Source organism: Mytilus californianus, unplaced genomic scaffold, assembly GCF_021869535.1.
Source record: "Mytilus californianus isolate M0D057914Y unplaced genomic scaffold, xbMytCali1.0.p SCAF_4, whole genome shotgun sequence".
NCBI classification, from domain to species: domain Eukaryota; kingdom Metazoa; phylum Mollusca; class Bivalvia; order Mytilida; family Mytilidae; genus Mytilus; species Mytilus californianus.
This window is the reverse complement of record NW_026262690.1, coordinates 121,272,762-121,297,524: the sequence shown is the minus strand read 5'-3', so window position 1 is coordinate 121,297,524 and position 24,763 is coordinate 121,272,762. Positions and strand designations below refer to the sequence as shown.

Here is a 24,763-nt window from a genome sequence, read left to right as displayed (position 1 = left end):
TTTTAGGAAGGTATTCCCTCAGTATGCAGAGTTTACAGGAGCTACAATGTCTGTTTGTATGACTGTTGGGTTAGCATTGGGATCATTGTTTGGACTGTTACTAGTGAAAATAGTGTAAAGTCTCCTGTGTTAAGTCATGTGTCAAATGTTTGTCTTGTTTTTTTTTAAATGGTTTTCATCATTTGTCAAGCATTTGGCACATATGACAAACATTTTCCATTGTGTGTCAAACATTTGTTCTTGGTCTGTCAAGCATTCTTATAAATTATGTCCGGAAATGATTTGTACGATGATTTGGACAGTAGACAAACTGCAATCAGGTCATCTTTTCTTAACTGAAGAGGCTATAAAGTCTTAGAGATATTTAAGCATAAAGAATGCATGGTATTAAGTTTACTTGTATGTACCAGCAAAAAAAGGCATCTTATATGAGTAAAGTTTAGTGTAGTGATCATTTTTAAATTAAGTGCTTCCTTGAATTATATAAATATTTACATTTCTGACCTTTTTATATGGCTTTTAGAACGAATAATAACCATCTCTATAGGGAGGTAGACTAACTGGAGTCTCCATAAAAAGCAAATTGGAAATTGTTGAAAATGTTGGTGACTTGCACATACGAACTGACTAACAAATCATGTGGTATGAAAAATAATTTGACCAGGCCTTTAGCACTGGTGTAGTCATATTACCATTTGTTTAAGTTAATTTCTTAATCATAGATGTAATAATTCAAGTTTTTATTCTGCCAATAGCTCAACTAAATACTCAGGTTGTTTTGGTGTGTACTTTTATAGTTTGAATTTATGTAATAATTACAAAAATGTATAAATTATAAAATATACATCATCTGAGGGTGCTTATCTGATTGGGTATATCTAATTAACACCATGATATTATAGTTAATGCACAATGATAGCATTCAATAATATAGATGCGAGGTCTCCCTGGAATTGATCTTATTTAAGGGTTAAGCATGATGATAAATGCAGAATATCCTAAAGCATTTATTTGCATCAAATTAAGATATTTAATAGATCTGATATCATATATCACAGCTTTCTCTATGTTATCTAAAAGAAATATATTTTGGTTTTCTCAAAGTTTGGGTTACCATATGACATATTCTCATGTATTACCCATTAGATATTAATTTAACAGCATCAAGATAGATGCTTGCTCAAGCTTATCAAAATTAAGTGTCATTTGTTTGGTACTTTTCATACTCAAACTTAATTTTTATTTTGTTATTATAATTATTATTATTTTCTTCTACTTTATAATATCCTACCATTTTTTTGTTTTGGTTGAAAGATCTCTGAGGTTTATAAAATACAAACCTTACATATATACAAACTATTTTTTGCAAAAGGAGACAACTCTTGAAAATTCTTTATTAAGGGGACAAATTTAGCAAATTCATAGTTTCAGAATCTAATGCATGCTGGGTAAATTTGCAAAAACCTACCAAGAGTGTGTGATGAGTTCATGACATACTGAACAAAAGATATCAAACTAAAAGTGTGTTGATGTTGATATTTACATTTTTGTATGGAACAGTGGAATTACCGAAAAGCCCTTTGGTTTCTTAAATCGCAAAATTTGTCTTCCTTTTAAAGAAATTGCCTGAACTACAATTATAGTTTTCATAACAAGTCAGAATTTGATATCTCTTAATATCAACTCGAGTTTTTTAATTTCAATATAATAATAAAGAGCCTCTGGTGAGTTTATTTATGATTAATATCTAAATTGAATAACGAGAGTTGATATCAAGCGATATCCAATTCTCACAAGTTGTTAAACCTATTTTTCTTATGGTCAACACTCTCGTTGTATTTAATTAAAAATTCCACAAATAGTTGATCTAGTCTCTTGCACATTCAAGTATGACGTCATATGTCCTGCTCCAGTGTCAAACCTTAACATCTGACATTTTAAAACTTCAGAATGTTATAAAATTTGACAAAATGAAGAATTTCTGTTGAAAAGTGTGAGTGTTTAATTTAATTTTGAAGAAATCACATATTTCTGTTGCCATGGACGAAATATACATTGTCTTAACCTTTGCAAGTCATCAATGACCAAACGAATAGCCAATGGAAATATCGTAATATTGTCTCATAATGTTTGATAAGCCAATCAAATTAATGCATATTTTCGTATCACTTTTTAGTTTCACACTCCCTACAGTGTGATACGAGAAATATCTCTTCATGCAAGAAATAGATAACAAGCCACAACTATAAGAGAAAACTATAAAGAGTATGTTTCTTCTTATATAATTACTGTATATTTCATAGATCTGTGATATAGTCATCTGCCAATATATTTATAATAAAAAAAGATGTTAATGATTTTAAACTGAATGAATCAAGGTGAAATTAGCTTTAGAATTATGTTGTTTGTTATTACTGATTTGTCGACACTACAATATATCAATATAAAATTGGGGTTTAAGTAAACTGTAAATATACTAAAAATGAAAATCCTCATTCATTTAAAGCCATATACAAACTGTATTACATATGTAGACCTAAATTAATTGACAACTGACATGCTTCTTGTCATATGGTTTTGTGATTGTCCTGTCATGTGATAGCCCATGTGGTTATTTCCTGTCATTTGTCAGCACTGGTGGTACTTATCTTGTGATTTTTAACAAAGAAGCAAACTTTAGTATTATAAACAAAGTACACAGTAAAATAATTAAGTTGTAATTGAACATTTATTCCCCTGTTTATTGTATTTTCCTGCTCTTTATGTAATCTGAAGATTTGTCCACATATACTTTCCAGATTTATATCAGCATGCTGAATTTGTATTTTCAATTTAGATTTATAATAAAATGTTATATGTTTATAACTGTGTTTTATTTGCACAATATTCAGTATTTCATTAAATAATAAATGTATAAGGAATTGGGTTCATTGATTTCGATGTCTGACTGCATAGCTCAGAGCTAGATTAATGTGTCTATGTATGGGATATGTTTTTTTGATGAATTTCATTTTTAAGTTAGGAAGTTAAAAATTCAATTCAGCATGTCAGTGAAATACTAAGCAGGGTATATTCTTTTTTAATTATGCATCTTAAATTTGCAGCTGGATACTGAATAGTCTTTAATCAATGAAGTGTTACGTCCAGAAGAAACTACTAAATGTACATCTATTTGATTGAAAGACTGTTTCATATTACCAAGAATTGAATTTTCCTACTCTTACATTTGATGTCAAACAAAGATTTGTACATCCAGGGGAGTATGAGATGTTTTCCAATACAATTTGGTCACTCTGACCTACATTACGAGCTTGATTACCTTTGGTTACGTTGTATATCGAAGTAAAATCCTTTTTGGGATTCTGTTTCTGGATCGATTTTCTGATTTGCCCGACTTTTGAGGATGAAATTGCTATGGATAGAATCCAAAAAGGGATAGATCCAAGTGCAGTATCCAGATATTATATAATTTTATGTAAGTATGCTTACAGGTGGGTAAGTCGGGTAAGTCATTCTGATCTACATTTCACTCTAAAAAGGCGTTGTTTACATTCTCGTTCTTTGTATGTAATTGTACGACATCTTATTTCTATATTGGTAAAGATTTTTAACGTCCGAGCTCATTATTAAGATACTAAGTGATTAACTTTTATATATTGATAATGTTGTTAATGAATAACAGTCCAAAGCCACCAATGGGTCTTCAACACAGCGAGAAAATCCCGAACCTGGAGGCGGACTTCAGCTGTCCCCGAAACAAAATGTGTACTAGTTCAGTAAAAATGGACGTCACACTTAACTCAGAAACATATGGATGATCTAAAATTAAAAAAACATACAAGACTAACAAAGGCCAGAGGCTCCTGACTTGGGACAGGCGCTAAAAAGCGGCGGGGTTTAACATGTTTTGTGAGATCTCAACCCTCCCCCTATACCTTTAGCCAATGTAGAATAAACAAACACACAACAATACGCACAGTAAAACTCAGTTTAAAAGAAGTCCGAGTCCGATGTCAGAATAGGTAACAGAAGAAACTAAGGAAAATGACAATGATACATAAATTAACAAAGGACTACTAGCAGTTACTAACATGCCAGCTCCAAACCTCAATTAAACTGATTGAAAGATTATCTCTTCATCATATGAAAATCAAGTACAATTCCTCCCGTAAGGTGTTTAGTATCATTCCATCATAAAATATATGAGAGTCATGCCAACAACTGGTTTTAGAATAAATGTATTTATTTCCGATGCAAAGACCCTACCCTATTGAGTGAATCAATATTAATTCCAAAATATGCCATCTTTAATGACCTGACAACAGTATCGTAACTATATCACTTTTGAAAAAGTTTGTTTAATGGTTTGGTTAGCTTTTGATGTGAATGGCGACATTTTTGTGCTTTGTATAGAATATTACCATAAAAGATTGGATGTGAAATACCTGAACGTATAAGATGTCTGCATGTTGATTTATATCTATGAATGATGTCCTTGTACCGATGATAAAATTTAGTAAATGTTTGACTAGTTATGATTTCGAAAACCTTGGTGTAATAATTTTTCAGTAATACAGAGATTTCTTTCGTTAAAATCAAATACGTTGTTACATACACGAGCGAATTGAACGAGTTGAGATATAATATAAACACCATAAGATGGTAACAAGGGAACGTCACCATCTAAAAATGGATAATTAACAATAGGAAATGAAAAACCATCTCTTTCATGCATATTTACAAGCGCGGGCATCTGTGGCCAATAGACACATTCTCTCTTTATTTTAGCATATTTTCAAAAGTTTGCATCTTAACAAATGTGACCACAACTTCATGGTGAAATACGTTAAACCAAAACTTTAAGCAGATATGAGACGAACAAACGTACGGAAAAACGGATGAACACACATACCAGATAGCATCATAACCCCTACTACTATAGGAGGGCCACAAAAAGGTCTGCAAGTAGTTCTTGGTCGCTAATGTTATTCTGTTATTTTCTTGACTTAAGTTTCCACTATATAAAGGATTAGTATTGACACATCAACACAAGGTAAGCAATACTGCACAAGCTCTATCAAATATTTAGTTTCTTTGTTATAAGTTTTGAAATCAATTACTATAAGCAAATTACTTATTTTCATCAATGAAGAAAATAGCGGGTTATGATCAACTCATTCTGTGAATTTCTGTTTTCAGAGTGAAACTTGCATTACACATTGGACTTTTAATCTGCAATGATAAATTAAATCTTGAATAGTTATTCACATTAGCAAATGATTTAGATATGCCATCATTCACTATGATTACATTTATCTGACTACTGAGGTCCTGCAGTACAAAGTTAAAAACAAGATCGTCAAAATTTTACTTGTTTTCTCCCAAGTGGTTTATTTTAATTTATTACATTGGTTGCAATGAAATACCGTGTTCTCCATGTAAAATGAACGCTATAATTTCACTCCTCAGACATCATGCAAAATTAGGTGTTGTCAAGACATTTTCGATGACTTAACTTCAGCACCAATTGAAAATGCATAGAAAAGGATATGGTTCCTTGCATTTTCTACTTAAATTCCATTAAAAAATCCATGGTCAATAGAATTAAAAGAATTCAAATATCGAAAAATATTCCCGTCTTGACCAAAAAACACTGATACTTATGCACATCCCTGAATTAATGAGTTGTTCGGTCACTTGGTGAATATTTTCCATATTTGAATACTTAGATTAGTTATCCTATTTCTAATTTTATGAAGAGCTGCTTTGAAAAATATCTGGTTTTGAAACCATATTGGCATGGTTGGAACTTGGGCAAAGTCACCTGAAGCAAGGTGTTTATTCTGAGCTACTGTGATTTCTAAGTATTTTTTAAGATAATTCTAGATTAATCAGAATAAACTGATAATTTCAAAGAAAAATATAAAAATAACTGAACACTTGCATGAGTTTTATAATAAATAAAAAAACTAAAACAGAATGAATTATATATTCATAACATATTTCACATAAAAAACTAAAGTGTAAACCCGACTTTAACAGTATTGATGTTGTCAGGGGGGTAGTGGTGTGAACAATCCACTTATCAGAGGAATATAAGATATAAATATCTTTAATCATACGAATACATGTATATTACATATCATCTTAACATATACCGACCTTGAATTATATAAACTTTTATTTAATATTTATATACTGATCTTCTTTATTTGGAATCTCGTTTTTTGTCGAGCCTTCGACTTTAGTCGAAAAAGCGAGACATAGCGATCCTACATTCCGTCGGCGTCGTCGTCGTCGTCGTCGTCGTTGTCGTCGGCGGCGTCCACAAATATTCACTCTGTGGTTAAAGTTTTTGAAATTTTAATAACTTTCTTGAACTATCCTGGATTTCTACCAAACTTGGACAGAAGCTTGTTTATGATCATAAGATAGTATCCAGAAGTAAATTTTGTAAAAATAAAATTCCTGTTTTTCCGTATTTTACTTGTAAATGGATTTAGTTTTTCTGCCAGGAAACATTACATTCACTCTGTGGTTAAAGTTTTTAAAATTTTAATAACTTTCTTAAACTATCCTGGATTTGTACCAAACTTGGACAGAAGCTTGTTTATGATCATAAAATAGTATCCAGAAGTAAATTTGTTAAAAAAAAAAATTCATTTTTTCCGTATTTTACTTATAAATGGACTTAGTTTTTCTGCCAGGAAACAATACATTCACTCTGTGGTTAAAGTTTTTAAAATTTTAATAACTTTTTTAAACTATCCTGGATTTGTACCAAACTTGGACAGAAGCTTGTTTATGATCATAAGATAGTATCCAGAAGTAAATTTGTTAAAAAAAAAATTTCATTTTTTCCTTATTTTACTTATAAATGGACTTAGTTTTTCTGCCAGGAAACAATACATTCACTCTGTGGTTAAAGTTTTTAAAATTTTAATAACTTTCTTAAACTATCCTGGATTTGTACCAAATTTGGACAGAAGCTTGTTTATGATCAAAAGCTAGTATCTAGAAGGAAATTTTGTTAAAACTTGTACCTGTTTATCTGTATTTTACTTATAAATGGACTTAGTTTTTCTTCCAGTTAACATTAAATACAGTCTGCAGTTAAAGTTTTTAAACCATTTATTAGATTCATAAACTATCCTGGATTTATACCAAACTTTGTCAGAAGCTTCTTACAATCAAAAGATAGTATCTAAAGGAATATTTTTATTGATTTTTTTCCTCATTTTTGTTGAGCCTGCGATTAACAGCAAAAGTAGGCGAGACACTGGGTTCCGCGGAACCCTTACGAATTTTTCCACTTGCAGTTTAAATATTGTTTACATTATATTTTATGTTTTGGGAAAAGGTTCATTGTCGCCATAAAATGTCTTCAGCTATAGATGCTTGTTATTTCTTTTCCATTAGAAGACCACCCACTGTTTCTTTGTAAACTATAATTGCAAAGTGCGTGGGTAAATTTTTGTGAAAAGTGGTGATATGGGATCCAGGAGAAAGATTTTAAGATATAAGGACTTTGAATATACTGCAATCATATTTTGTACGTCATGTTTTCAAATAAAATACGTTTAAACTAAAAATGGGTGAGGAAAGGGATATTTATTAGATTGATAAATCTATCACACAGATAGAAACATTCTACATCATCGGAAATGAACCACACTTGCTTTGATAATTCTCCAGCAAGAGTGAATTTTCATATAATCAACTTGTGTGTATTGGAATATTAACCATGAGGAAATTTAGAATTAACACAATTAATATCAAAACATCTCAATTTTTATCTTCGTCTATTCAGCTGTACCTATGAAAATATACATGAAAGCTTCATCTAAAGATGAATATCTTAAAAATTTGTAAAGCTCCAAATCATCTGAGAAAAGTCAAAAATGTGAATAATATAAACAGAATACCTGGGACAGGTCCATTAATATTTTGCTTTGGTGAAATAAAAATAGTCAAATATTGAGTAAGGATGTCCATTTGATGCACTACCCTGACTCAGGAAAGCTAATTGATAGAAAAAAATCAGACGGCAACGAAACGAACAAAGTGAAAATCCAAAACGATATCATTTATGTGCGTATTAGTACCTTTGGAGTATCATGTTAATAAGTTACATTACATCAAATTTTAATGTTGTTATTTGAATCAATTATATGACAAAAATTATTATCAATACAGTACACATAAGAAGATCCAGTAAAATCACTCTTGCCGGTATGGAGCGATTCACTGTGAATCAGGGTGATTGCTGGTGATTTGTTGTTATTATTCTCTGATTAAGATCATGTGATGCACTTTCTTTTAAATATGCACAGAGGATTTTCAAAGTGAATCACCATCTGTCACAATCATTCAATTAATTTATAAAAATTACCAAAAGAGTAGTTTTAAACAACCTTTTGTGTACTGTAGAAATAGTCTGTTGTACTATTGACTTCTTTTATCACAAGTAGAAACTCTGTAATAGAATTCATGTTACCTTTATTTACTGCAATATACATAATATGATAGAATACAAAAAAGAATATCAGGAATTGCAAAAAATATTGTTTAGTACAACACACTGTGGTCACATAAACCATCAAACTCAATTTTTTAAAATTTTTGCGAACAAATATATTAAAAAAAAGGAAAGATTTTTTATTGTATGTTCTAGTTTTACTACATATGATCTAGTTAGTCAAAGGGGAGGGGGTTGTGTGCAGGTTAAACTGGTTTATCCCCACCACAGTTTGTGTCTGTACCAAGTTTGGAACAAGACCACGTGGTATTTTTGTTGTTTTTCTTTTGTTTGTTTGTCTGTGTGCTATTGTTTCGAATGATAGACATATAGAGTTCTTTATAAATTAACAGAATATTCCTTTCATTTTGCTGTAATCGAATATGTTGCCTCTTCATGGTATTCTGAATATGAAAATTGATTTCTGGGACGATACTCCTTACATTAAAATTTGAAGAAAGCATATAGTAAAATTTGGATTTATAAAGTGCAATTGGTACCGTTGTATTTGAATTTTCAATTTTAACAATAATTCTTTAATGTAAACCTAAATCTTTTGGCTAAACTTAAAACCCTAGAATCTAAAGCAATATATGCCATTGACATGTTCTAAAAAAAACCTTTTAATTTTGTTTCCTATGGCATTGAATTAAGTCTCAGGGATGGGGTAATTGAAAATGTAATGGTAATTAAGTGTAATGCATTACAATTTTCCATGTAATTGAATGTAATGTGTAATTGAGCATTTTTTCAATTACATGTAATAGTAATTTAATTAATTACAATGAAAAAAGCATGTAATGCTATATTACTTTTGAATTACATTTCAATTACATGTACTTTTATGTTGTTAATCATGTTACTGATAAGAAATTGTGTTAATACAAATATTATTTATTTGACATACAGAAATGTTTTCTAAATAGTCTTATAACTTAAAAAAAGTGTGAGAATCATATATTGGTGTTGTTCAGTTTTAAGAAAGATCTTTATCTAAATAGATTGATAACGTATATATTCATATGATCAAAATACATGTATGTATTGTTAAACAAATGTATAAATCTTTCTTAGACAGTTCATTTAGAATTTTAAATCACTGCACACAATCATTTTGTCAAATTAGTATACACAAAAGGATTATAGAAATAAAAATTATCAGCTGTAAAAACAAATGGCAATTAATCAGACTAAATGTGTAATAAAACAGCCTAGGGACAATGCCACGATTACATGTATTTTATCTAATTAGCAAAATATTGCTAATATTGAGACATTATACATTTTTTGTGCTAAAAAATTATTTTCAATCTAGTGACAAGCATACTTTTGAATAATCATGATAATTTTAAAGTAAAAAACATGGACAATTTTTTAATTTATTTATTATTTATTTATATTATGTTTAATTAAATGGCTTCATTTTTGAGTTGTCAAAATACCCCTTAATGTATTGGCTAGTTAATAGGAACAAATTCCCTTTTATATCAACACATCTTATGATCTAGCAATACCTGCCACATCAGCTCCTGTCTGAACACTTTGTTTCGACAGGAGCTGATGTGGCAGGTATTGCTAGATCATAAGATGTGTTGATAGAAGACATTAAAAATACTAATGATGATCAAATGCAATGCTAAAAATATGCTGTAAGCTTACATGAATATTTTACATATGCTATATATACATGATATATATTGTTTAAAAAAAGTTATGATGAAATGTAATGTGTAATTTAATTAATTACTTTAGTAAAGTAATTGTAATTTAATTAATTACATTTCAAAAACTGTGTAATGTGTAATTAGTGTAATTGATCATTTTTGCAATGTAATGTGTAATTTAATTAATTACATTCCAATGTAATTGACCCGAAGTCTGGTCCTATTAACTTTATCTGAATTAATCTGGCAGTAAGTGATAGGATGTCCTTAGTGATGGTTGTTTTTCCTGTAATGATAAATGAAAACTGTTTTCTTGGACTTTTACCTTATATTTAGCATTGGCATTATTTGGGCTTCAAATTATATACATTTTAAGAATATGGATGAAGTAAAATCTGTATTTTTACAATTTTTGTTTATTTATATATTTTTTTAATTCTAATACATTTATGGATATATATTTTTACAATTTATTTTTTGTTTTTAGATCTTGCTTTACATGTTGTTACAGTCATTTAGTTTAAAAGGTTTTAAATTTGCAACTATCATGACTATATACCATTTATACATTCAAAAATATGTCTTATTTTGGTTTTAGATATTTTAGATATTTATCTTATGTTATCTTCTGTTATTTAAACTTGTTAGATCATTGTTTTTTTTACATGCTACATTGAGCATATAGGTTGAATAATAATACAATTCCATATAAGATTCATACATGTATGGTAAAAAAAGTTTCAAATACAAATTTTGATCCTAATATATTTATTTTAATGTAGACCTTCAAAAAAATAAAAGTATTTCTATTGTAGATGTGATTCTAAATTTTGTCAGAAATCAACTTTTGTTAATGTTTGAATCACTGTTTACATTGAACAGATTGAAAATATATTATTGATATTGAATAAATACAAAATCACATGCAGTTTTTTTTTAATGTAAAACATGTATTTTTATCTTTTAGAAGATAATTTTTTACTCAGGTGAATTAATCAATGAGTGATGGATTTCTCTTAGAAGAAATTTAAAGGTTCCAGTGAAAAACTACACAGAGAACAATAACTATTGTATTTATTCAATGGGACAATAGAACTGACAAAAGTTTAAATAGATTAAACAATAGGAGATGAATCTGTGGAAAATTTTCATTTGGTTCGCAATAAGTGTTACCCTTGACCATCCTTCCGTCCTTCCATCTGTCAATCTGTCCCATTTTTGTTTCCACACTCTAACTTAAGTTTTTCTCATCCAAATTGTATGTAACTCATACACAATGCTGAGAACCAAAACTAGCAGACAGAGTAAAAATTTTGGCAGTGAGGCACTTACCGATCTAGAGTTATGCCCTTTTTTAACTTCTTAAAATTGCAAAGCTTGAGCGGGGGCAATTGTGTCCTCAGACACATTCTTCTTTTTTTTCCCAAATAATGTCTATTTCCAACAGGTTGGTTGAGTGTTGATATGTTGTGTGATATTAAAAAAGCTGTGTCAGATATGAACTTTTTATATACTTAAATCAAATGCTTTCACGTGCCATGACCTAATACTGATTTCAGTGTCTGATTAAGCATGTGCAGCAATAACTTATATTTATATCAATAATGATGATGGATTTTATTACATATAACATTTACTCCTAATTACTACTTACCACATAGTAAATAACTATCTATATTTATATTATATACATTTCAGGCTGTAGGAGGTATATTTGCTGTTGTAGCCAATATAGTAACGATAGCTGTATTTGTATAGACGTATCTGAAAGTGCATTCATCTTCTTTTTAATAGCCACAGGATGGACTCTTATAACAATGCTAGGATATTTATCCCTTTATAGTAATGTAAGTTTAATCAAAAACAAATACCTTGTAAATCTTCTTTATGAAAGAATTCCGTAAGTTGATATTTTGGTATGCAGGGTTTTGTTACGATAAAAACATAAAATGTGAAGACTTATAACAACAACACTTTAGAGATTGATGCAGTTATTGGATACTAGGGCAACAACACTTTAGAGATTGATGCAGTTATTGGATAAGATCAATATGTTTTGTTGCCTAGGGCACCTTCCTCAGGATAAAAACAATATACAGAAAAATCGCGCTGAAAGTCATAAATTATCCTCTTGACTGTTTAGGCATTAAAACATGTCTATCTCATTAAATAATGGCAGCAATCCCTATAGTGTTGTTATAGTAGTCTTCACAAACATATATTTTGTTGTTATGATTTTATATACATTGAAATTACTGTTTTTACATCACTCATAGTATATTCCTATAACCAAGTAATATCAATAACTATGGAAAATACAGACAATTTAATTTATATACTATACATGTAAGCCTGAATTTAAAACTTCAATTTCGAATCCATATAATACAATATATAAAAATAAGGAGATGTGGAATGATTGCCAATTAGACAACTTTCAAAAAAAGGAGTTAGGACAGAAGGACAAGGATGTTAACAAATATAGGTCAACATACTGCCTTCAACAATGAGTAAAACACCTAACACATAAAAAACTGAAGAAGGCCCCTACTCAATGTCAGAAAGTATAGAATTGAGTTTTATTGTTAGGAAACCAGTCTTGCTTTTCTTCCTCTTTCTAAAGCTTGTACAAATGAGTATCATATTTACTGAAAGACCTGATAACTGGTTGTCTTATTTTTTTTTGAAGGAATTTTCAAGATATTATTTAAATAAACAAGGTTTGTATTTAAAAAGTCCTGGCAGTTTTGAAAAGAAATAATACTTAAAAATCTTATTGAACTAGTTCTTAGTGAAAAGAGTTAATAATTTAGCAATAGTAACCAATACTTGTATTTAAAAATATAAAAAAAATGTTATACATGTATCTCTATTTTTGTTGGAAAATCAATATACTCGGCCTTGCAGTCTTAAAACTTTACTCAGTACTCAGAAGTACAACATTTGTAATCAAAATATAATCCAGTACGAGGGCTTACAGTCATAAAAGTTTCAAGTACTATTATCTGACTCAGACTCAGACATTAACTAATCAAAATACTGAATTGGTGTTTCAAGAAAAAAGTTTGTTCAGTATTATAACAAAAATCCCTATTTGATTGGTTGATTTCTCAGTCTGAGATTGATAATCATACACCAAAATTTTTATGACTACAAGGCCAGGTCTACTGTTTCACAGAAGGTCATATAATATACAACTAGTCATAAATCCTCAACAAAGTGAACAAATTACAGCTGTTTATGAAATATCCAACTGTGAAATACAGACATGTTTTTAAAAGATTTATCATGGCATAATTTGACCTAAGTGAAAATCAACAGATCTGTTCATTTAATGTTATAGCATCATCTAATTTTATACAGAAAAAAAAAGCTACCTTACTTCATATGCCAATGTTAGCCCTCAGGTTGGGTTTGGCCAAAAGGTAATATCATATAGTTTGAGAAAACTAGATTTGCAGGTCTTCCTGGTGCGGGATTTTTTCGCTGCGTTGAAGACCCATTGGTGGCCTTCGGCTGTTGTCTGATCTTTGGTCGGGTTGTTGTCTCTTGACATATTCTCCATTTCCATTTTCAATTTTATTAAATTCATTCAAATTTGACTTTGAGGAAGTGTTCAGAAATTGTCTTGAATGTAGTTATGATTCAATTGTTAAACAAGGGACAAACATGTGGGATCAATTAATGTTATTTATGGAATTGATAATGCTGTGAGAATGAAAACACTGTTTTAAAATTTAAGATACAGTGCCCCTTGCAGTTTTTTTCTTGCAAAAACATAACAAATAATTCTGAATTTACCGTTTAAAAAATAACTGGCAATTTATTTATATTTGGCCATATGGAAAATTAGAGATAGCATAATAAGATGAGATCTTTTTTTAATATTATTTCAGCAAATAAAGCCACTGAAACTGTGACAGTTGGGGGAGACAAATCTGTTAATAATTCATATAGTTATGAAGACGAAAATGAGAAAGAACTTCTTATTAAAGATGATGTCATTAGTGAAAGTGTAGAATTAAAGCCTTTTTCTTATCACCATGATGTATTTAAAAAGGTTAGAAGATTTTTTTAATGATTCAAGGTAAAATTCATCCTTAATTGCTAAAAAACTAAGATTTTTTAAATGATTCTAGTTAAAATTCATCCTTAATTGCTCATTCACTATGATTTTTTGTCGAGCCTGCGACTTTTGTCGCAGAAAGCTCGACATAGCGATAGTGATCCGGCGGATACGGCGGCGGCAGCGGCGTTAGCTAACTTCTTAAAAGCTTTATATTTTAGAAGGTGGAAGATCTGGATGCTTCATACTTTGTATATGGATGCCTCATGTTACGAAGTTTCCGTGAGTCACATGTCCAATGTCCTTGACCTCATTTTCATGGTTCAGTGACTACTTGAAAAAAAAGTTAAGATTTTTTGTAATGTTAAATTCTCTCTTATTATAAGTAATAGGATAACTATATTTGGTATGTGCGTACCTTGCAAGGTCCTCATGCCCATCAGACAGTTTTTACTTGACCTCAACCTCATTTCATGGATCAGTGAACAAGGTTAAGTTTTGGTGGTCAAGTCCATATCTCAGATACTATAAGCAATAGGTCTAGTATATTCGGTGTATGGAAGGACTGTAAGGTGTACATGTCCAACTGGCAGGTGTCATCTGACCTTGACCTCATTTTCATGGTTCAGTGGTTATAGTTAAGTTTTTGTGTTTTGGTCTGTTTTTTCTTATACTGTATGCAATAGGTCTACTACATTTGGTGTATGGAAGAATTGTTAGCTGTACATGCCTGCCTAGCATGGTTCATCTAACCTTGACCTCATTTTCATGGTTCATTGGTCAATGTTTAGTTTACTTGGTTAATGTTAATTTATGTGACAGTTGTAATAAAGCTTTATATTTAGGACTATCAGTATAATATCAACGATTAGTAAAGAAGTCGAGACATTTCAGCGTGTGCACTCTTGTTTTCCAGATAAATTTAATTGCTACAGAAAAATCAGCAAGAATTTTTTTCTAGACAGTTTTTGATGGCAAGTCTATTGCACTGAATTCATATTAGTTTCTTATGATTCTTCTTGACTGTATATATCGAGTAGGAGCTATACAATATTTTCAAGTACTATTTTTCTACCATTCTCTAATTAGAATTTTAAGTTATACATGTACTTTTTTCAATTGATAATTTTGCAAACAAAAAATATAAATGTCGAAATATATAAACTTTCATGCAAAGATATGACATTTGTTCTTTATTTTCAGATTTGGGTGGAGGGAATTAGTGTATGTTTGGTATTCCTAGTGACACTAGCCTGTTTTCCTGCCCTGGCATCAAGTATACAGTCATGCAATAGTGGGGACTGGAGATGTATGTCACTATTTGTTGATATAATCTGAATTATACCCCCTGAAAACTTATATTGTTTAAATGTCATAAACATGCTGGGTAAATTTTTATCATATTTTTCTTAGCTACTTTGTCAAACCTTCTTAACATATGTGGGCGTATAATTAGTCAGAATTAGCTCACAGTACATCTGGATATTTTCTGTTGATAAGAAGGTAAACAATTTAATAAGACTATCAAATATTCAATAAACTGAAGAAATCAAAAGCCCAAAGCATCTGAAATTTGGTTCTTATTTTTGTCTTGCCTTGACGGAGTCAAAAAGCGAGACATAGGTATGCTGTTTTCAGCGTCGGTAGTGGTGGGGTCAACAGTGTATTAGTTTGTGATTAGGTCTAGTTTATGGTGAACCACTAGTGTTAGTTCAATGATGTTTGGTATGCAGTTGTATTAGCATTGGCACATTTCATTACCATGGAGATTATTTAGCCTCGCCCCCTCAGTCAAGGTCTATTGACTTTGAAACTCTGCTTAGTTTACATGTATTAGTTTGTGATTAGGTCAGTTTATGGGGAACCACTAGTGGTAGGTCAATAATATTTGGTATGCAGTTGTATAAGCATTAGCATATCTCATTTCCATAGAGAATATTTGGTCCTTACCCCTCAGTCATGGTCTATTGACTTTGAAACTTTTGCTTAGTTTACATGTATTAGTTTGTGATTAGGTCATTTTAAGATTAAGCACTAATGTTAAGTCAATGATATTTGCATTTGCAAGTTTCATTTCCATGGAGATTATATAACCCTACCCCCTCATTATTGTTCATTGACTTTGAAACTTTTACATAGTTTACAAGTTAATGTTTGTGTTTAGGTTTGTTTAAAGGGAACGACTTATAAAAAGTCAATGGTATTTGGTATGCAGTTGTCTTAGCATTGGCACATCTCATTTCCATGGAAATTTGTTAGCCCTGTACCTTCAGTCATGGTTCATTGACTTTGAATATTTGCAAAACTTACATGGAAAAGTATTGCTATTTTAATTTCAACATTTGCATTATCTTTTGGTAAAATAGGTAAAACATATCATACCTGTTCCATGTACAGTCAAACATGTTATATAAAGGTTAAAAGTCAACCCATGAACCAGATACATCTGACCTTATCAGAGTGGCTACCTTTTAAATGAGGTTCAAAATGCTAAACCATCAAAACAGTGGGACAAGTAAAGGGTTTTTTCCCTAAAAAGAGGTGACCTTTATTGCAGGGTTAAGTGTATTGTATATTGAATTAAATTGAATTATATTTAATGGTTTTCTTGTTTTCAGTAAAATATTTCACTCCTGTTATCTGTTTCCTGTTATACAATGTTGGAGATTGGACAGGAAGATCTTTTACTGGAATTGTTCATTTTGTAAGTAATAACTTAAATAACACATTTTGTACAGTTGTGACTCACTGCTGCTTTCCACATGTGGCAAAAATGATATGCATATCCATTGATAGCATTTGAATGTTATATGAAGACACCCTGCTTTTAGCTAGTCCAACATGCTGAGTTGTATTGTTGTTTATATAAAAATAAGAAGATGTGGAATGATTGCCAATGAAACATCTCTCCACAAGAGACCAAATGACACAGAAATTAACAACTATAGGTCAACTATATGCTTGTTTATAAGGCCACAATCCACTGCAAAACAAGCCATCCTACACTCAGATATTATTCTGGCTAAGAGGCTTAGAGCAGTCGTCTTTCCTCCTACTCCATTTCCATGATAGAAGTAAATCACACATTTTATTATTAAACAAAATATAAATATCTTATTAGACTCGTGTGCAGAGATTTTAAATCACAAAAACCTAGTATCTAGTATCAACAAAATACAAATTGTTCTCAATCCACGAAATTGGCGCCCCTATAAATAAACTTACTCACAGTAATCAAGATTTGTGGAAAAATTAAAGCATTTATTATTTCTAAATGATTTTCAATTTATATTCAGTGAATCAGAACCACATTATATAGTACACATTGTATATATATATCTCATGAATTATTTTTTACTTTCAGCCTTGTCCAATTAAGACGAAGTTGATGCTAACATTGTCTGTAATATGTTTTAGTGTTTATACTTCAAGCCTCACCCAAACCAGACGAAGTTGATGTTAACATTGTCTGTAATACACTTTGTGTTTATATTTTCAGCCTCGCCCAAACCAGACGAAGTTGATGCTAACATTGTCTGTAATACTTTTTGTGTTTATATTTTCAGCCTCGCCCAAACCAGACAAAGTTGATGTTAACATTGTCTGTAATACGTTTTGTGTTAATATTTTCAGCCTCGCCCAAATCAGACAAAGTTGATGTTAACATTGTCTGTAATACACTTTGTGTTTATAATTTTAGCCTCGTCCAAACCAGACAAAGTTGATGTTAACATTGTCTGTAATACGTTTTGTGTTTATATTTTCAGCCTCGCCCAAACCAGACGAAGTTGATGTTAACATTGTCTGTAATACGTTTTGTGTTTATACCTCTGTTGATGTTCTGCAATGTAATGCCGAGACATAATACAACACTTGTGTTCAATAGCGACATGTATCCACTTGTGTTCATCATGCTGCTGGGCATTTCTAATGGTTATCTAAGTACACTGTGTGTTATGTATGGTCCAAAGTAAGTATTCTAATATTACTTCTCCTGTTAATCTTTCATAACAATTGGCCTTCACTCAGACATTATCACTAAATCTTGACAAAGTTGTTGAACAACTGGGCATGTCTAATAGTTTATCTTATAACATTGTGTGAAATGATTTTTTTTGTATTGTAAACCAACCTATTTTATCAGATATTTTTTTCTGCAATTTGCCTTTTTTGCTGTGATTTATTTCCATGATTTTTTAACTTTGTGTGTATTTTTTCTATTTTCAAAAGTCGCATCAATATATCTCACTAAAACTAGATGATTTGCAGTATTTTTAAGTATCACATCTCTTATAAGTCGGTCACAACTCTCCACTTTCTCATGTCATAAAACTATAACTTCTTATTTCTATTTGTAACATATGGTCCTAAGTAAGTATATTTTATACCTCTATCCAGTTACTTTGTCACAAGATGATCCCATCACTCGGACACAATTTATGACATACGATTTCACTAAATTGGCTTTTCTACTGGGTATCTCAGTACTCAGTTTGTAATGTAAGGTCTTAAGTAAGTATCTGTATATTGCTTCAATAAATTGGTCATAATACATTCCAATCACTTGGTCATAATACATTCCAATCACTTGGTCATAATACATTCCAATAACTTAGTCATAATACATTCCAATCACTTGGTCATAATACATTCCAATCACTTGGTCATAATACATTCCAATCACTTGGTCATAATACATTCCAATAACTTGGTCATAATACATTCCAATCACTTGGTCACAACATTTTCCAGTCACTCAGCCACAACATGAAAACATACTCCTGTTACCCTCCAATCACTTTCTTGTCATTATAATACTAGGCATTTTTGTCTGAGGACTCAGTGTTAGATTTAAGTCCTTAGTAATTATATCAAATATAATAACACCCCTCTAACTTGATTTCAACACACTTCTATCATTTGGTCACAACATATTTCAATCATTTGCAATAACATAACTTTGTATGGGCCTTAAGTACATGTAAATTTTAATGGTTTACATTGTGTTTTATGTTTCGTCTAAAGTAATTACATACTCATTCTGCTCTTTTGACAAAATATGCTGTAACTGAAATTTATCTTAAGTTATACTGATATGCGATTTATATTGTAATATTCTTTGTGAACATTGCTGCTATTGCTTGGTTACAAATCTTTTCAATTTCTAATTTAACAGACATTTCTATTGTTATTATCACTAAACTGTTTTATGTATGGTCTCTGAGAGCAAGTATCTCATAACAACTTCCTATCACATTGTCACAACACAACCATCATATTTGACCTTGACTCACTTAGCTTTATACTCAATGAACATTTGAAGTAATTGTAATAAATAGTCTAGTTGGTTGGTGAAACATTTTATTGAGTGTGGCAATGAATTTATTATAATATGTTGTATTTTTCTATTTTTAGGAAGGTATTCTCTTAGTGTGCAGAGGTTATCGTAATATGGTTTTTTTTTCTATTTTTAGGAAGGTATTCCCTCAGTATGCAGAGTTTACAGGAGCTACGATGTCTGTTTGTATGACTGTTGGTTTAGCATTGGGATCATTGTTTGGGCTGTTACTTGTAAAAATAGTTTAATCTCCTGTGTTAAGTAATGTGTCAAATGTTTGTCTTGGGTATTTTTAAATGGTTTTCATCATTTGTCAAGCATTTGGCACATATGACAAACATTTTCCATTGTGTGTCAAACATTTGTTCTTGGTCTGTCAAGCATTCTTATAAATTATGTCCGGAAATGATTTGTACGATGATTTGGACAGTAGACAAACTGCAATCAGGTCATCTTTTCTTAACTGAAGAGACTATAAAGTTTTAGAGATATTTAAGCATAAAGAATGCATGGTATTAAGTTTACTTGTATGTACCAGCAAAAAAAGGCATCTTATATGAGTAAAGTTTAGTGTAGTGATCATTTTTAAATTAAGTGCTTCCTTGAATTATATAAATATTTACATTTCTGACCTTTTTATATGGCTTTAGAACGAATAATAACCATCTCTATAGGGAGGTAGACTAACTGGAGTCTCCATAAAAAGCAAAATGGAAATTGTTGAAAATGTTGGTGACTTGCACATAAGAACTGACTAACAAATCATGTGGTATGAAAAATAATTTGACCAGGCCTTTAGCACTGGTGTAGTCATATTACCATTTGTTTAAGTTAATTTCTTAATCATAGATGTAATAATTCAAGTTTTTATTCTGCCAATAGCTCAACTAAATACTCAGGTTGTTTTGGTGTGTACTTTTATAGTTTGAATTTATGTAATAATTACAAAAATGTATAAATTATAAAATATACATCATCTGAGGGTGCTTATCTGATTGGGTATATCTAATTAACACCATGATATTATAGTTAATGCACAATGATAGCATTCAATAATATAGATGCGAGGTCTTCCTGGAATTGATCTTATTTAAGGGTTAAGCATGATGATAAATGCAGAATATCCTAAAGCATTTATTTGCATCAAATTAAGATATTTAATAGATCTGATATCAGATATCACAGCTTTCTCTATGTTATCTAAAAGAAATATATTTTGGTTTTCTCAAAGTTTGGGATACCATATGACATATTCTCATGTATTAATAAAATTGAGAATGGAAATGGGGAATGTGTCAAAGAGACAACAACCTGACCATAGAACAGACAACAACAGAAGGTCACCAACAGGTCTTCAATGCAGCGAGAAATTCCCGCACCCGGAGGTGTCCTTCAGCTGGCCCCTAAACAAAAATATATACTAGTTCAGTGATAATGAACGCCATACTAAACTCCAAATTTGTACACAAGAAACTAAAATTAAAAATAATACAAGACTAACAAAGGCTAGAGGCTCCTGACTTGGGACAGGCGCAAAAATGCGGCGGGTTTAAACATGCGGCGGGGTTACCCATTAGATATTAATTTAACAGCATCAAGATAGATGCTTGCTCAAGCTTATCAAAATTAAGTGTCATTTGTTTAGTACTTTTCATACTCAAACTTAATTTTTATTTTGTTATTATAATTATTATTATTTTCTTCTGCTTTATAATATCCTACCATTTTTTTGTTTTGGTTGAAAGATCTCTGAGGTTTATAAAATACAAACCTTACATATATACAAACTACTTTTTGCAAAAGGAGACAAGTCTTGAAAATTCTTTATTAAGGGGACAAATTTAGCAAATTCATAGTTTCAGAATCTAATGCATGCTGGGTAAATTTGCAAAAACCTACCAAAAGTGTGTGATGAGTTCATGACATACTGAACAAAAGATATCAAACTAAAAGTGTGTTGATGTTGATATTTACATTTTTGTATTGAACAGTGGAATTACCGAAAAACCCTTTGGTTTCTTAAACCGCAAAATTTGTCTTCCTTTTAAAGAAACTGAACTACAATTATAGGTTTCATAAAGAGTGGGAATTTGATATCGCTTGATATCAACTCGAGTAGTTGATCTAGTCTCTTGCACATTCAAGTATGACGCCATATGTCCTACTCCAGTGTCAAACTTTAACATTGGACATTTTAAAACTTTTTGTACGCTTCAGAATGTTATAAAATTTGACAAAATGAAGATTTTCAGGTGAAAAGTGTGAGTGTTTTGTATAATTTTGAAGAAATCACATATTTCCATTGCCATTGATGAAATGTACATTGTCTTAATCTTTGAAGTGATCAATGACCAAACGAATAGCCAATGGAAATGTCGTAATATCGTCTCATAATGCTGGATAAGCCAATCAAATTAATGCAAATTTTCGCATCACTTTTTTGTTTCATACTCCGTGCAGTGTGATACGAGAAATATCTCTTCTTGCAAGAAATAGATAACAAGCCACAACCATAAGAGATAATTATATAGAGTATATTTCTTCTTATAAAATTACTGTATATTTCATAGATCTGTGATATAGTGATCTGCCAATATATTTATAATCAAAATAGATGTTAATGATTTTAAACTGAATGAATCAAGGTGAAATTAGCTTTAGAATTATGTTGTTTATTATTACTGATTTGTCGACACTACAATATATCAATATAAAATTGGGGTTTAAGTAAACTGTAAATATACTAAAAATGAAAATCCTAATTCATTTAGAGCCATATACAAACTGTATTAAATGTAGACCTAAATTAATTGTCAACTTGTAATATGATAGAATCTGACATGGTACTTGCCATATGATTTTGTGATTTTTTTTGTGTCATGTGATAGCCCATGTGGTTATTTCCTGTCATATGTCAGCACTAGTGGTACTCATCTTCAGATTTTTAACAAAGAAGCAAACTTCAGTATTATAAACAAAGTACACAGTGAAGTAATTAAGTTGTAAGTGAACATTTATTCCCCTGTTTATTGTATTTTCCTGCTCTTTATATAATTTGAAGATTTATCCACATATACTTTCCAGATTTATATCAGCATGCTGAATTTGTATTTTCAATTTTGATTTATAATAAAATGTTATATGTTTATAACTGTGTTTTATTTGCACAATATTCAGTATTTCATTAAATAATAAATGTATAAGGAATTGGGTTCATTGATTTCGATGTCTGACTGCATAGCTCAGAGCTAGATTAATGTGTCTATGTATGGGATATGTTTTTTTTAATGAATTTCATTTTTAAGCTAGGAAGTTAAAAATTCAATTCAGCATATCAGTGAAGTACTAAGCAGGGTATATTCTTTTTTAATTATGCATCTTAAATTTGCAACTGGATACTGAATAGTCTTTAATCAATGAAGTGTTACGTCCAGTGGCAACTACTAAATGTACATGTATTTGATTGAAAGACTGTTTCATATTACCTAGAATTGAATTTTCCTACTCCTACATTTTATGTCAAACATAGATTTGTACATCCAGGGGAGTATGAGATGTTTTCCAATGCAATTTGGTCTCTCTGTCCTACATTACGAGCTTGATTACCTTTGGTTAAGTTGTATATCGAAGTAAAATCCTTTTTGTGATTCTGTTTCTGGATCGATTTTCTGATTTGCCCGTCTTTTGAGGGTGAAATTGCTATGGACAGAATCCAAAAAGGGATAGATCCAAGTGCAGTATCCTGATATTATATAATTTGATGTAAGTATGCTTACAGGTGGGTAAGTCGGGTAAGTCACTCTGATCTACATTTCACTCGAAAAAGGCGTTGTTTACATTCTCGTTCTTTGTATGTAATCTTCTTATTTTCATATTGGTAAAGATTTTTAATATCCGAGCTCATTATTAAGATACTAAGCGATAAACTTTTATATATTGATAATGTTGTAAATTAATGTTAGGGTGTTTCCAGAGGAGTCGCCAACCAAAATAAGGTATCTCTAACCAACATTTTATATTACTTCTCTTACTTTGGTGTTAAATTTTTAATTCCTCCAATACAGTTAAACTTGCAATCATGTAATGAGGTATTTGGCATGTTTGGACAAATCTATAAGTTGATGTCAATCTATATACCATCAAATGTAGTCAATATTAAGCGTTTTTGCTTTCACACCAAAAAAAAAAAAAGATAGATAGGGAAAGGTGGAAAAGTTGGTTACTTAGTATCCTGCAATACTTTTGATTATTATAATTGCATATTATATCTGCAGATTTTAATAATAAAACAAGATATGTTGAATACATATTAATGAGACAGCAACCCAATGACAAAAACATGTAAAGTACATCAAGAGGTCAACACTAGACAAACGTCTGTACACTATGTGAAGCCCTATTGTGCCTCTAGTGCAATTCTTAAACAAGAATGTGTCCATTCTCTGCTCCCACTTTCACATTTTAATGTTAGTGACAAGTGAAATCTGGATCAAATACATTTTTTATGCCCCCACCGTAGCGGAGGGGGCATTAAGTGTTTCCCTTCTCCATCACGTCCGTCCCGTCCGTACGTCCCAAAAATTGGTTTCCATTCTCAAACTTTAGTTTGCCTCAACCAAATGTTACACAATGCTTATTACCACAAAACACAGATCAAGTTCGAAATTGGGTGGCGCCACTTTTACTGTTCATGAGTTATGCCTTTTTATAAACATTAAAATTGCTGAATTTTTCGTTTCCGTTCTCTTAATTTTAGTTTGCCTCAAACAAATGTTATGAAACTTATACACAATGCTTATAATCACAAAACGGTCTTAACTATGGGAATCATCCATCTGTATGTGGAAGTTGACTCATAAAATTGAGAATGGAAATGGGGAATGTGTCAAAGAGACAACAACCTGACCAAAGAGCAAAAAACAGCCCAAGGCCACCAATGGGTCTTCAACACAGCGAGAAAATCCCGAACCCGGAGGCGGACTTCAGCTGTCCCCTAAACAAAAATGTGTTCTAGTTCAGTGAAAATAGACGTCACACTAAACCCCGAAACATATAAATGAACTAAAATTAAAAACTCATACAAGACTAACAAAGGCCAGAGGCTCCTGACTTGGGACAGGCGCAAAAATGCGGCGGGGTTAAACATGTTTTTTTGAGATCTCAACCCTCCCCCTATA

General features: G+C 30.9%; 1 protein-coding gene across 9 annotated transcripts in view; it reads left to right on the top strand.

Annotated features, from left to right (window-relative positions):
• The window catches only part of LOC127739260 (equilibrative nucleoside transporter 3-like), an 85,465-nt gene that overhangs the window by 27,387 nt on the left and 33,315 nt on the right, over positions 1-24,763 (top strand). The window contains exons 8-13 of one of the 9 annotated variants that reach the window (XM_052250891.1): positions 12,872-12,902; positions 14,079-14,242; positions 15,452-15,557; positions 16,867-16,952; positions 18,016-18,218; positions 19,723-20,465. The exons of 1 other annotated variant lie outside the window; for it this stretch is intronic. In XM_052250891.1, coding sequence (XP_052106851.1) covers positions 12,872-12,902; positions 14,079-14,242; positions 15,452-15,557; positions 16,867-16,952; positions 18,016-18,218; positions 19,723-19,834 — 702 coding nt within the window. In that variant the 3' untranslated portion in view covers positions 19,835-20,465. Of the gene's footprint in view, positions 1-6; positions 2,866-12,871; positions 12,903-14,078; positions 14,243-15,451; positions 15,558-16,866; positions 16,953-18,015; positions 18,219-19,722; positions 20,466-24,763 lie in introns of those variants that run through there. 7 more of the 9 variants (XM_052250890.1, XM_052250888.1, XM_052250886.1 and 4 more) reach the window with 7 other exon arrangements.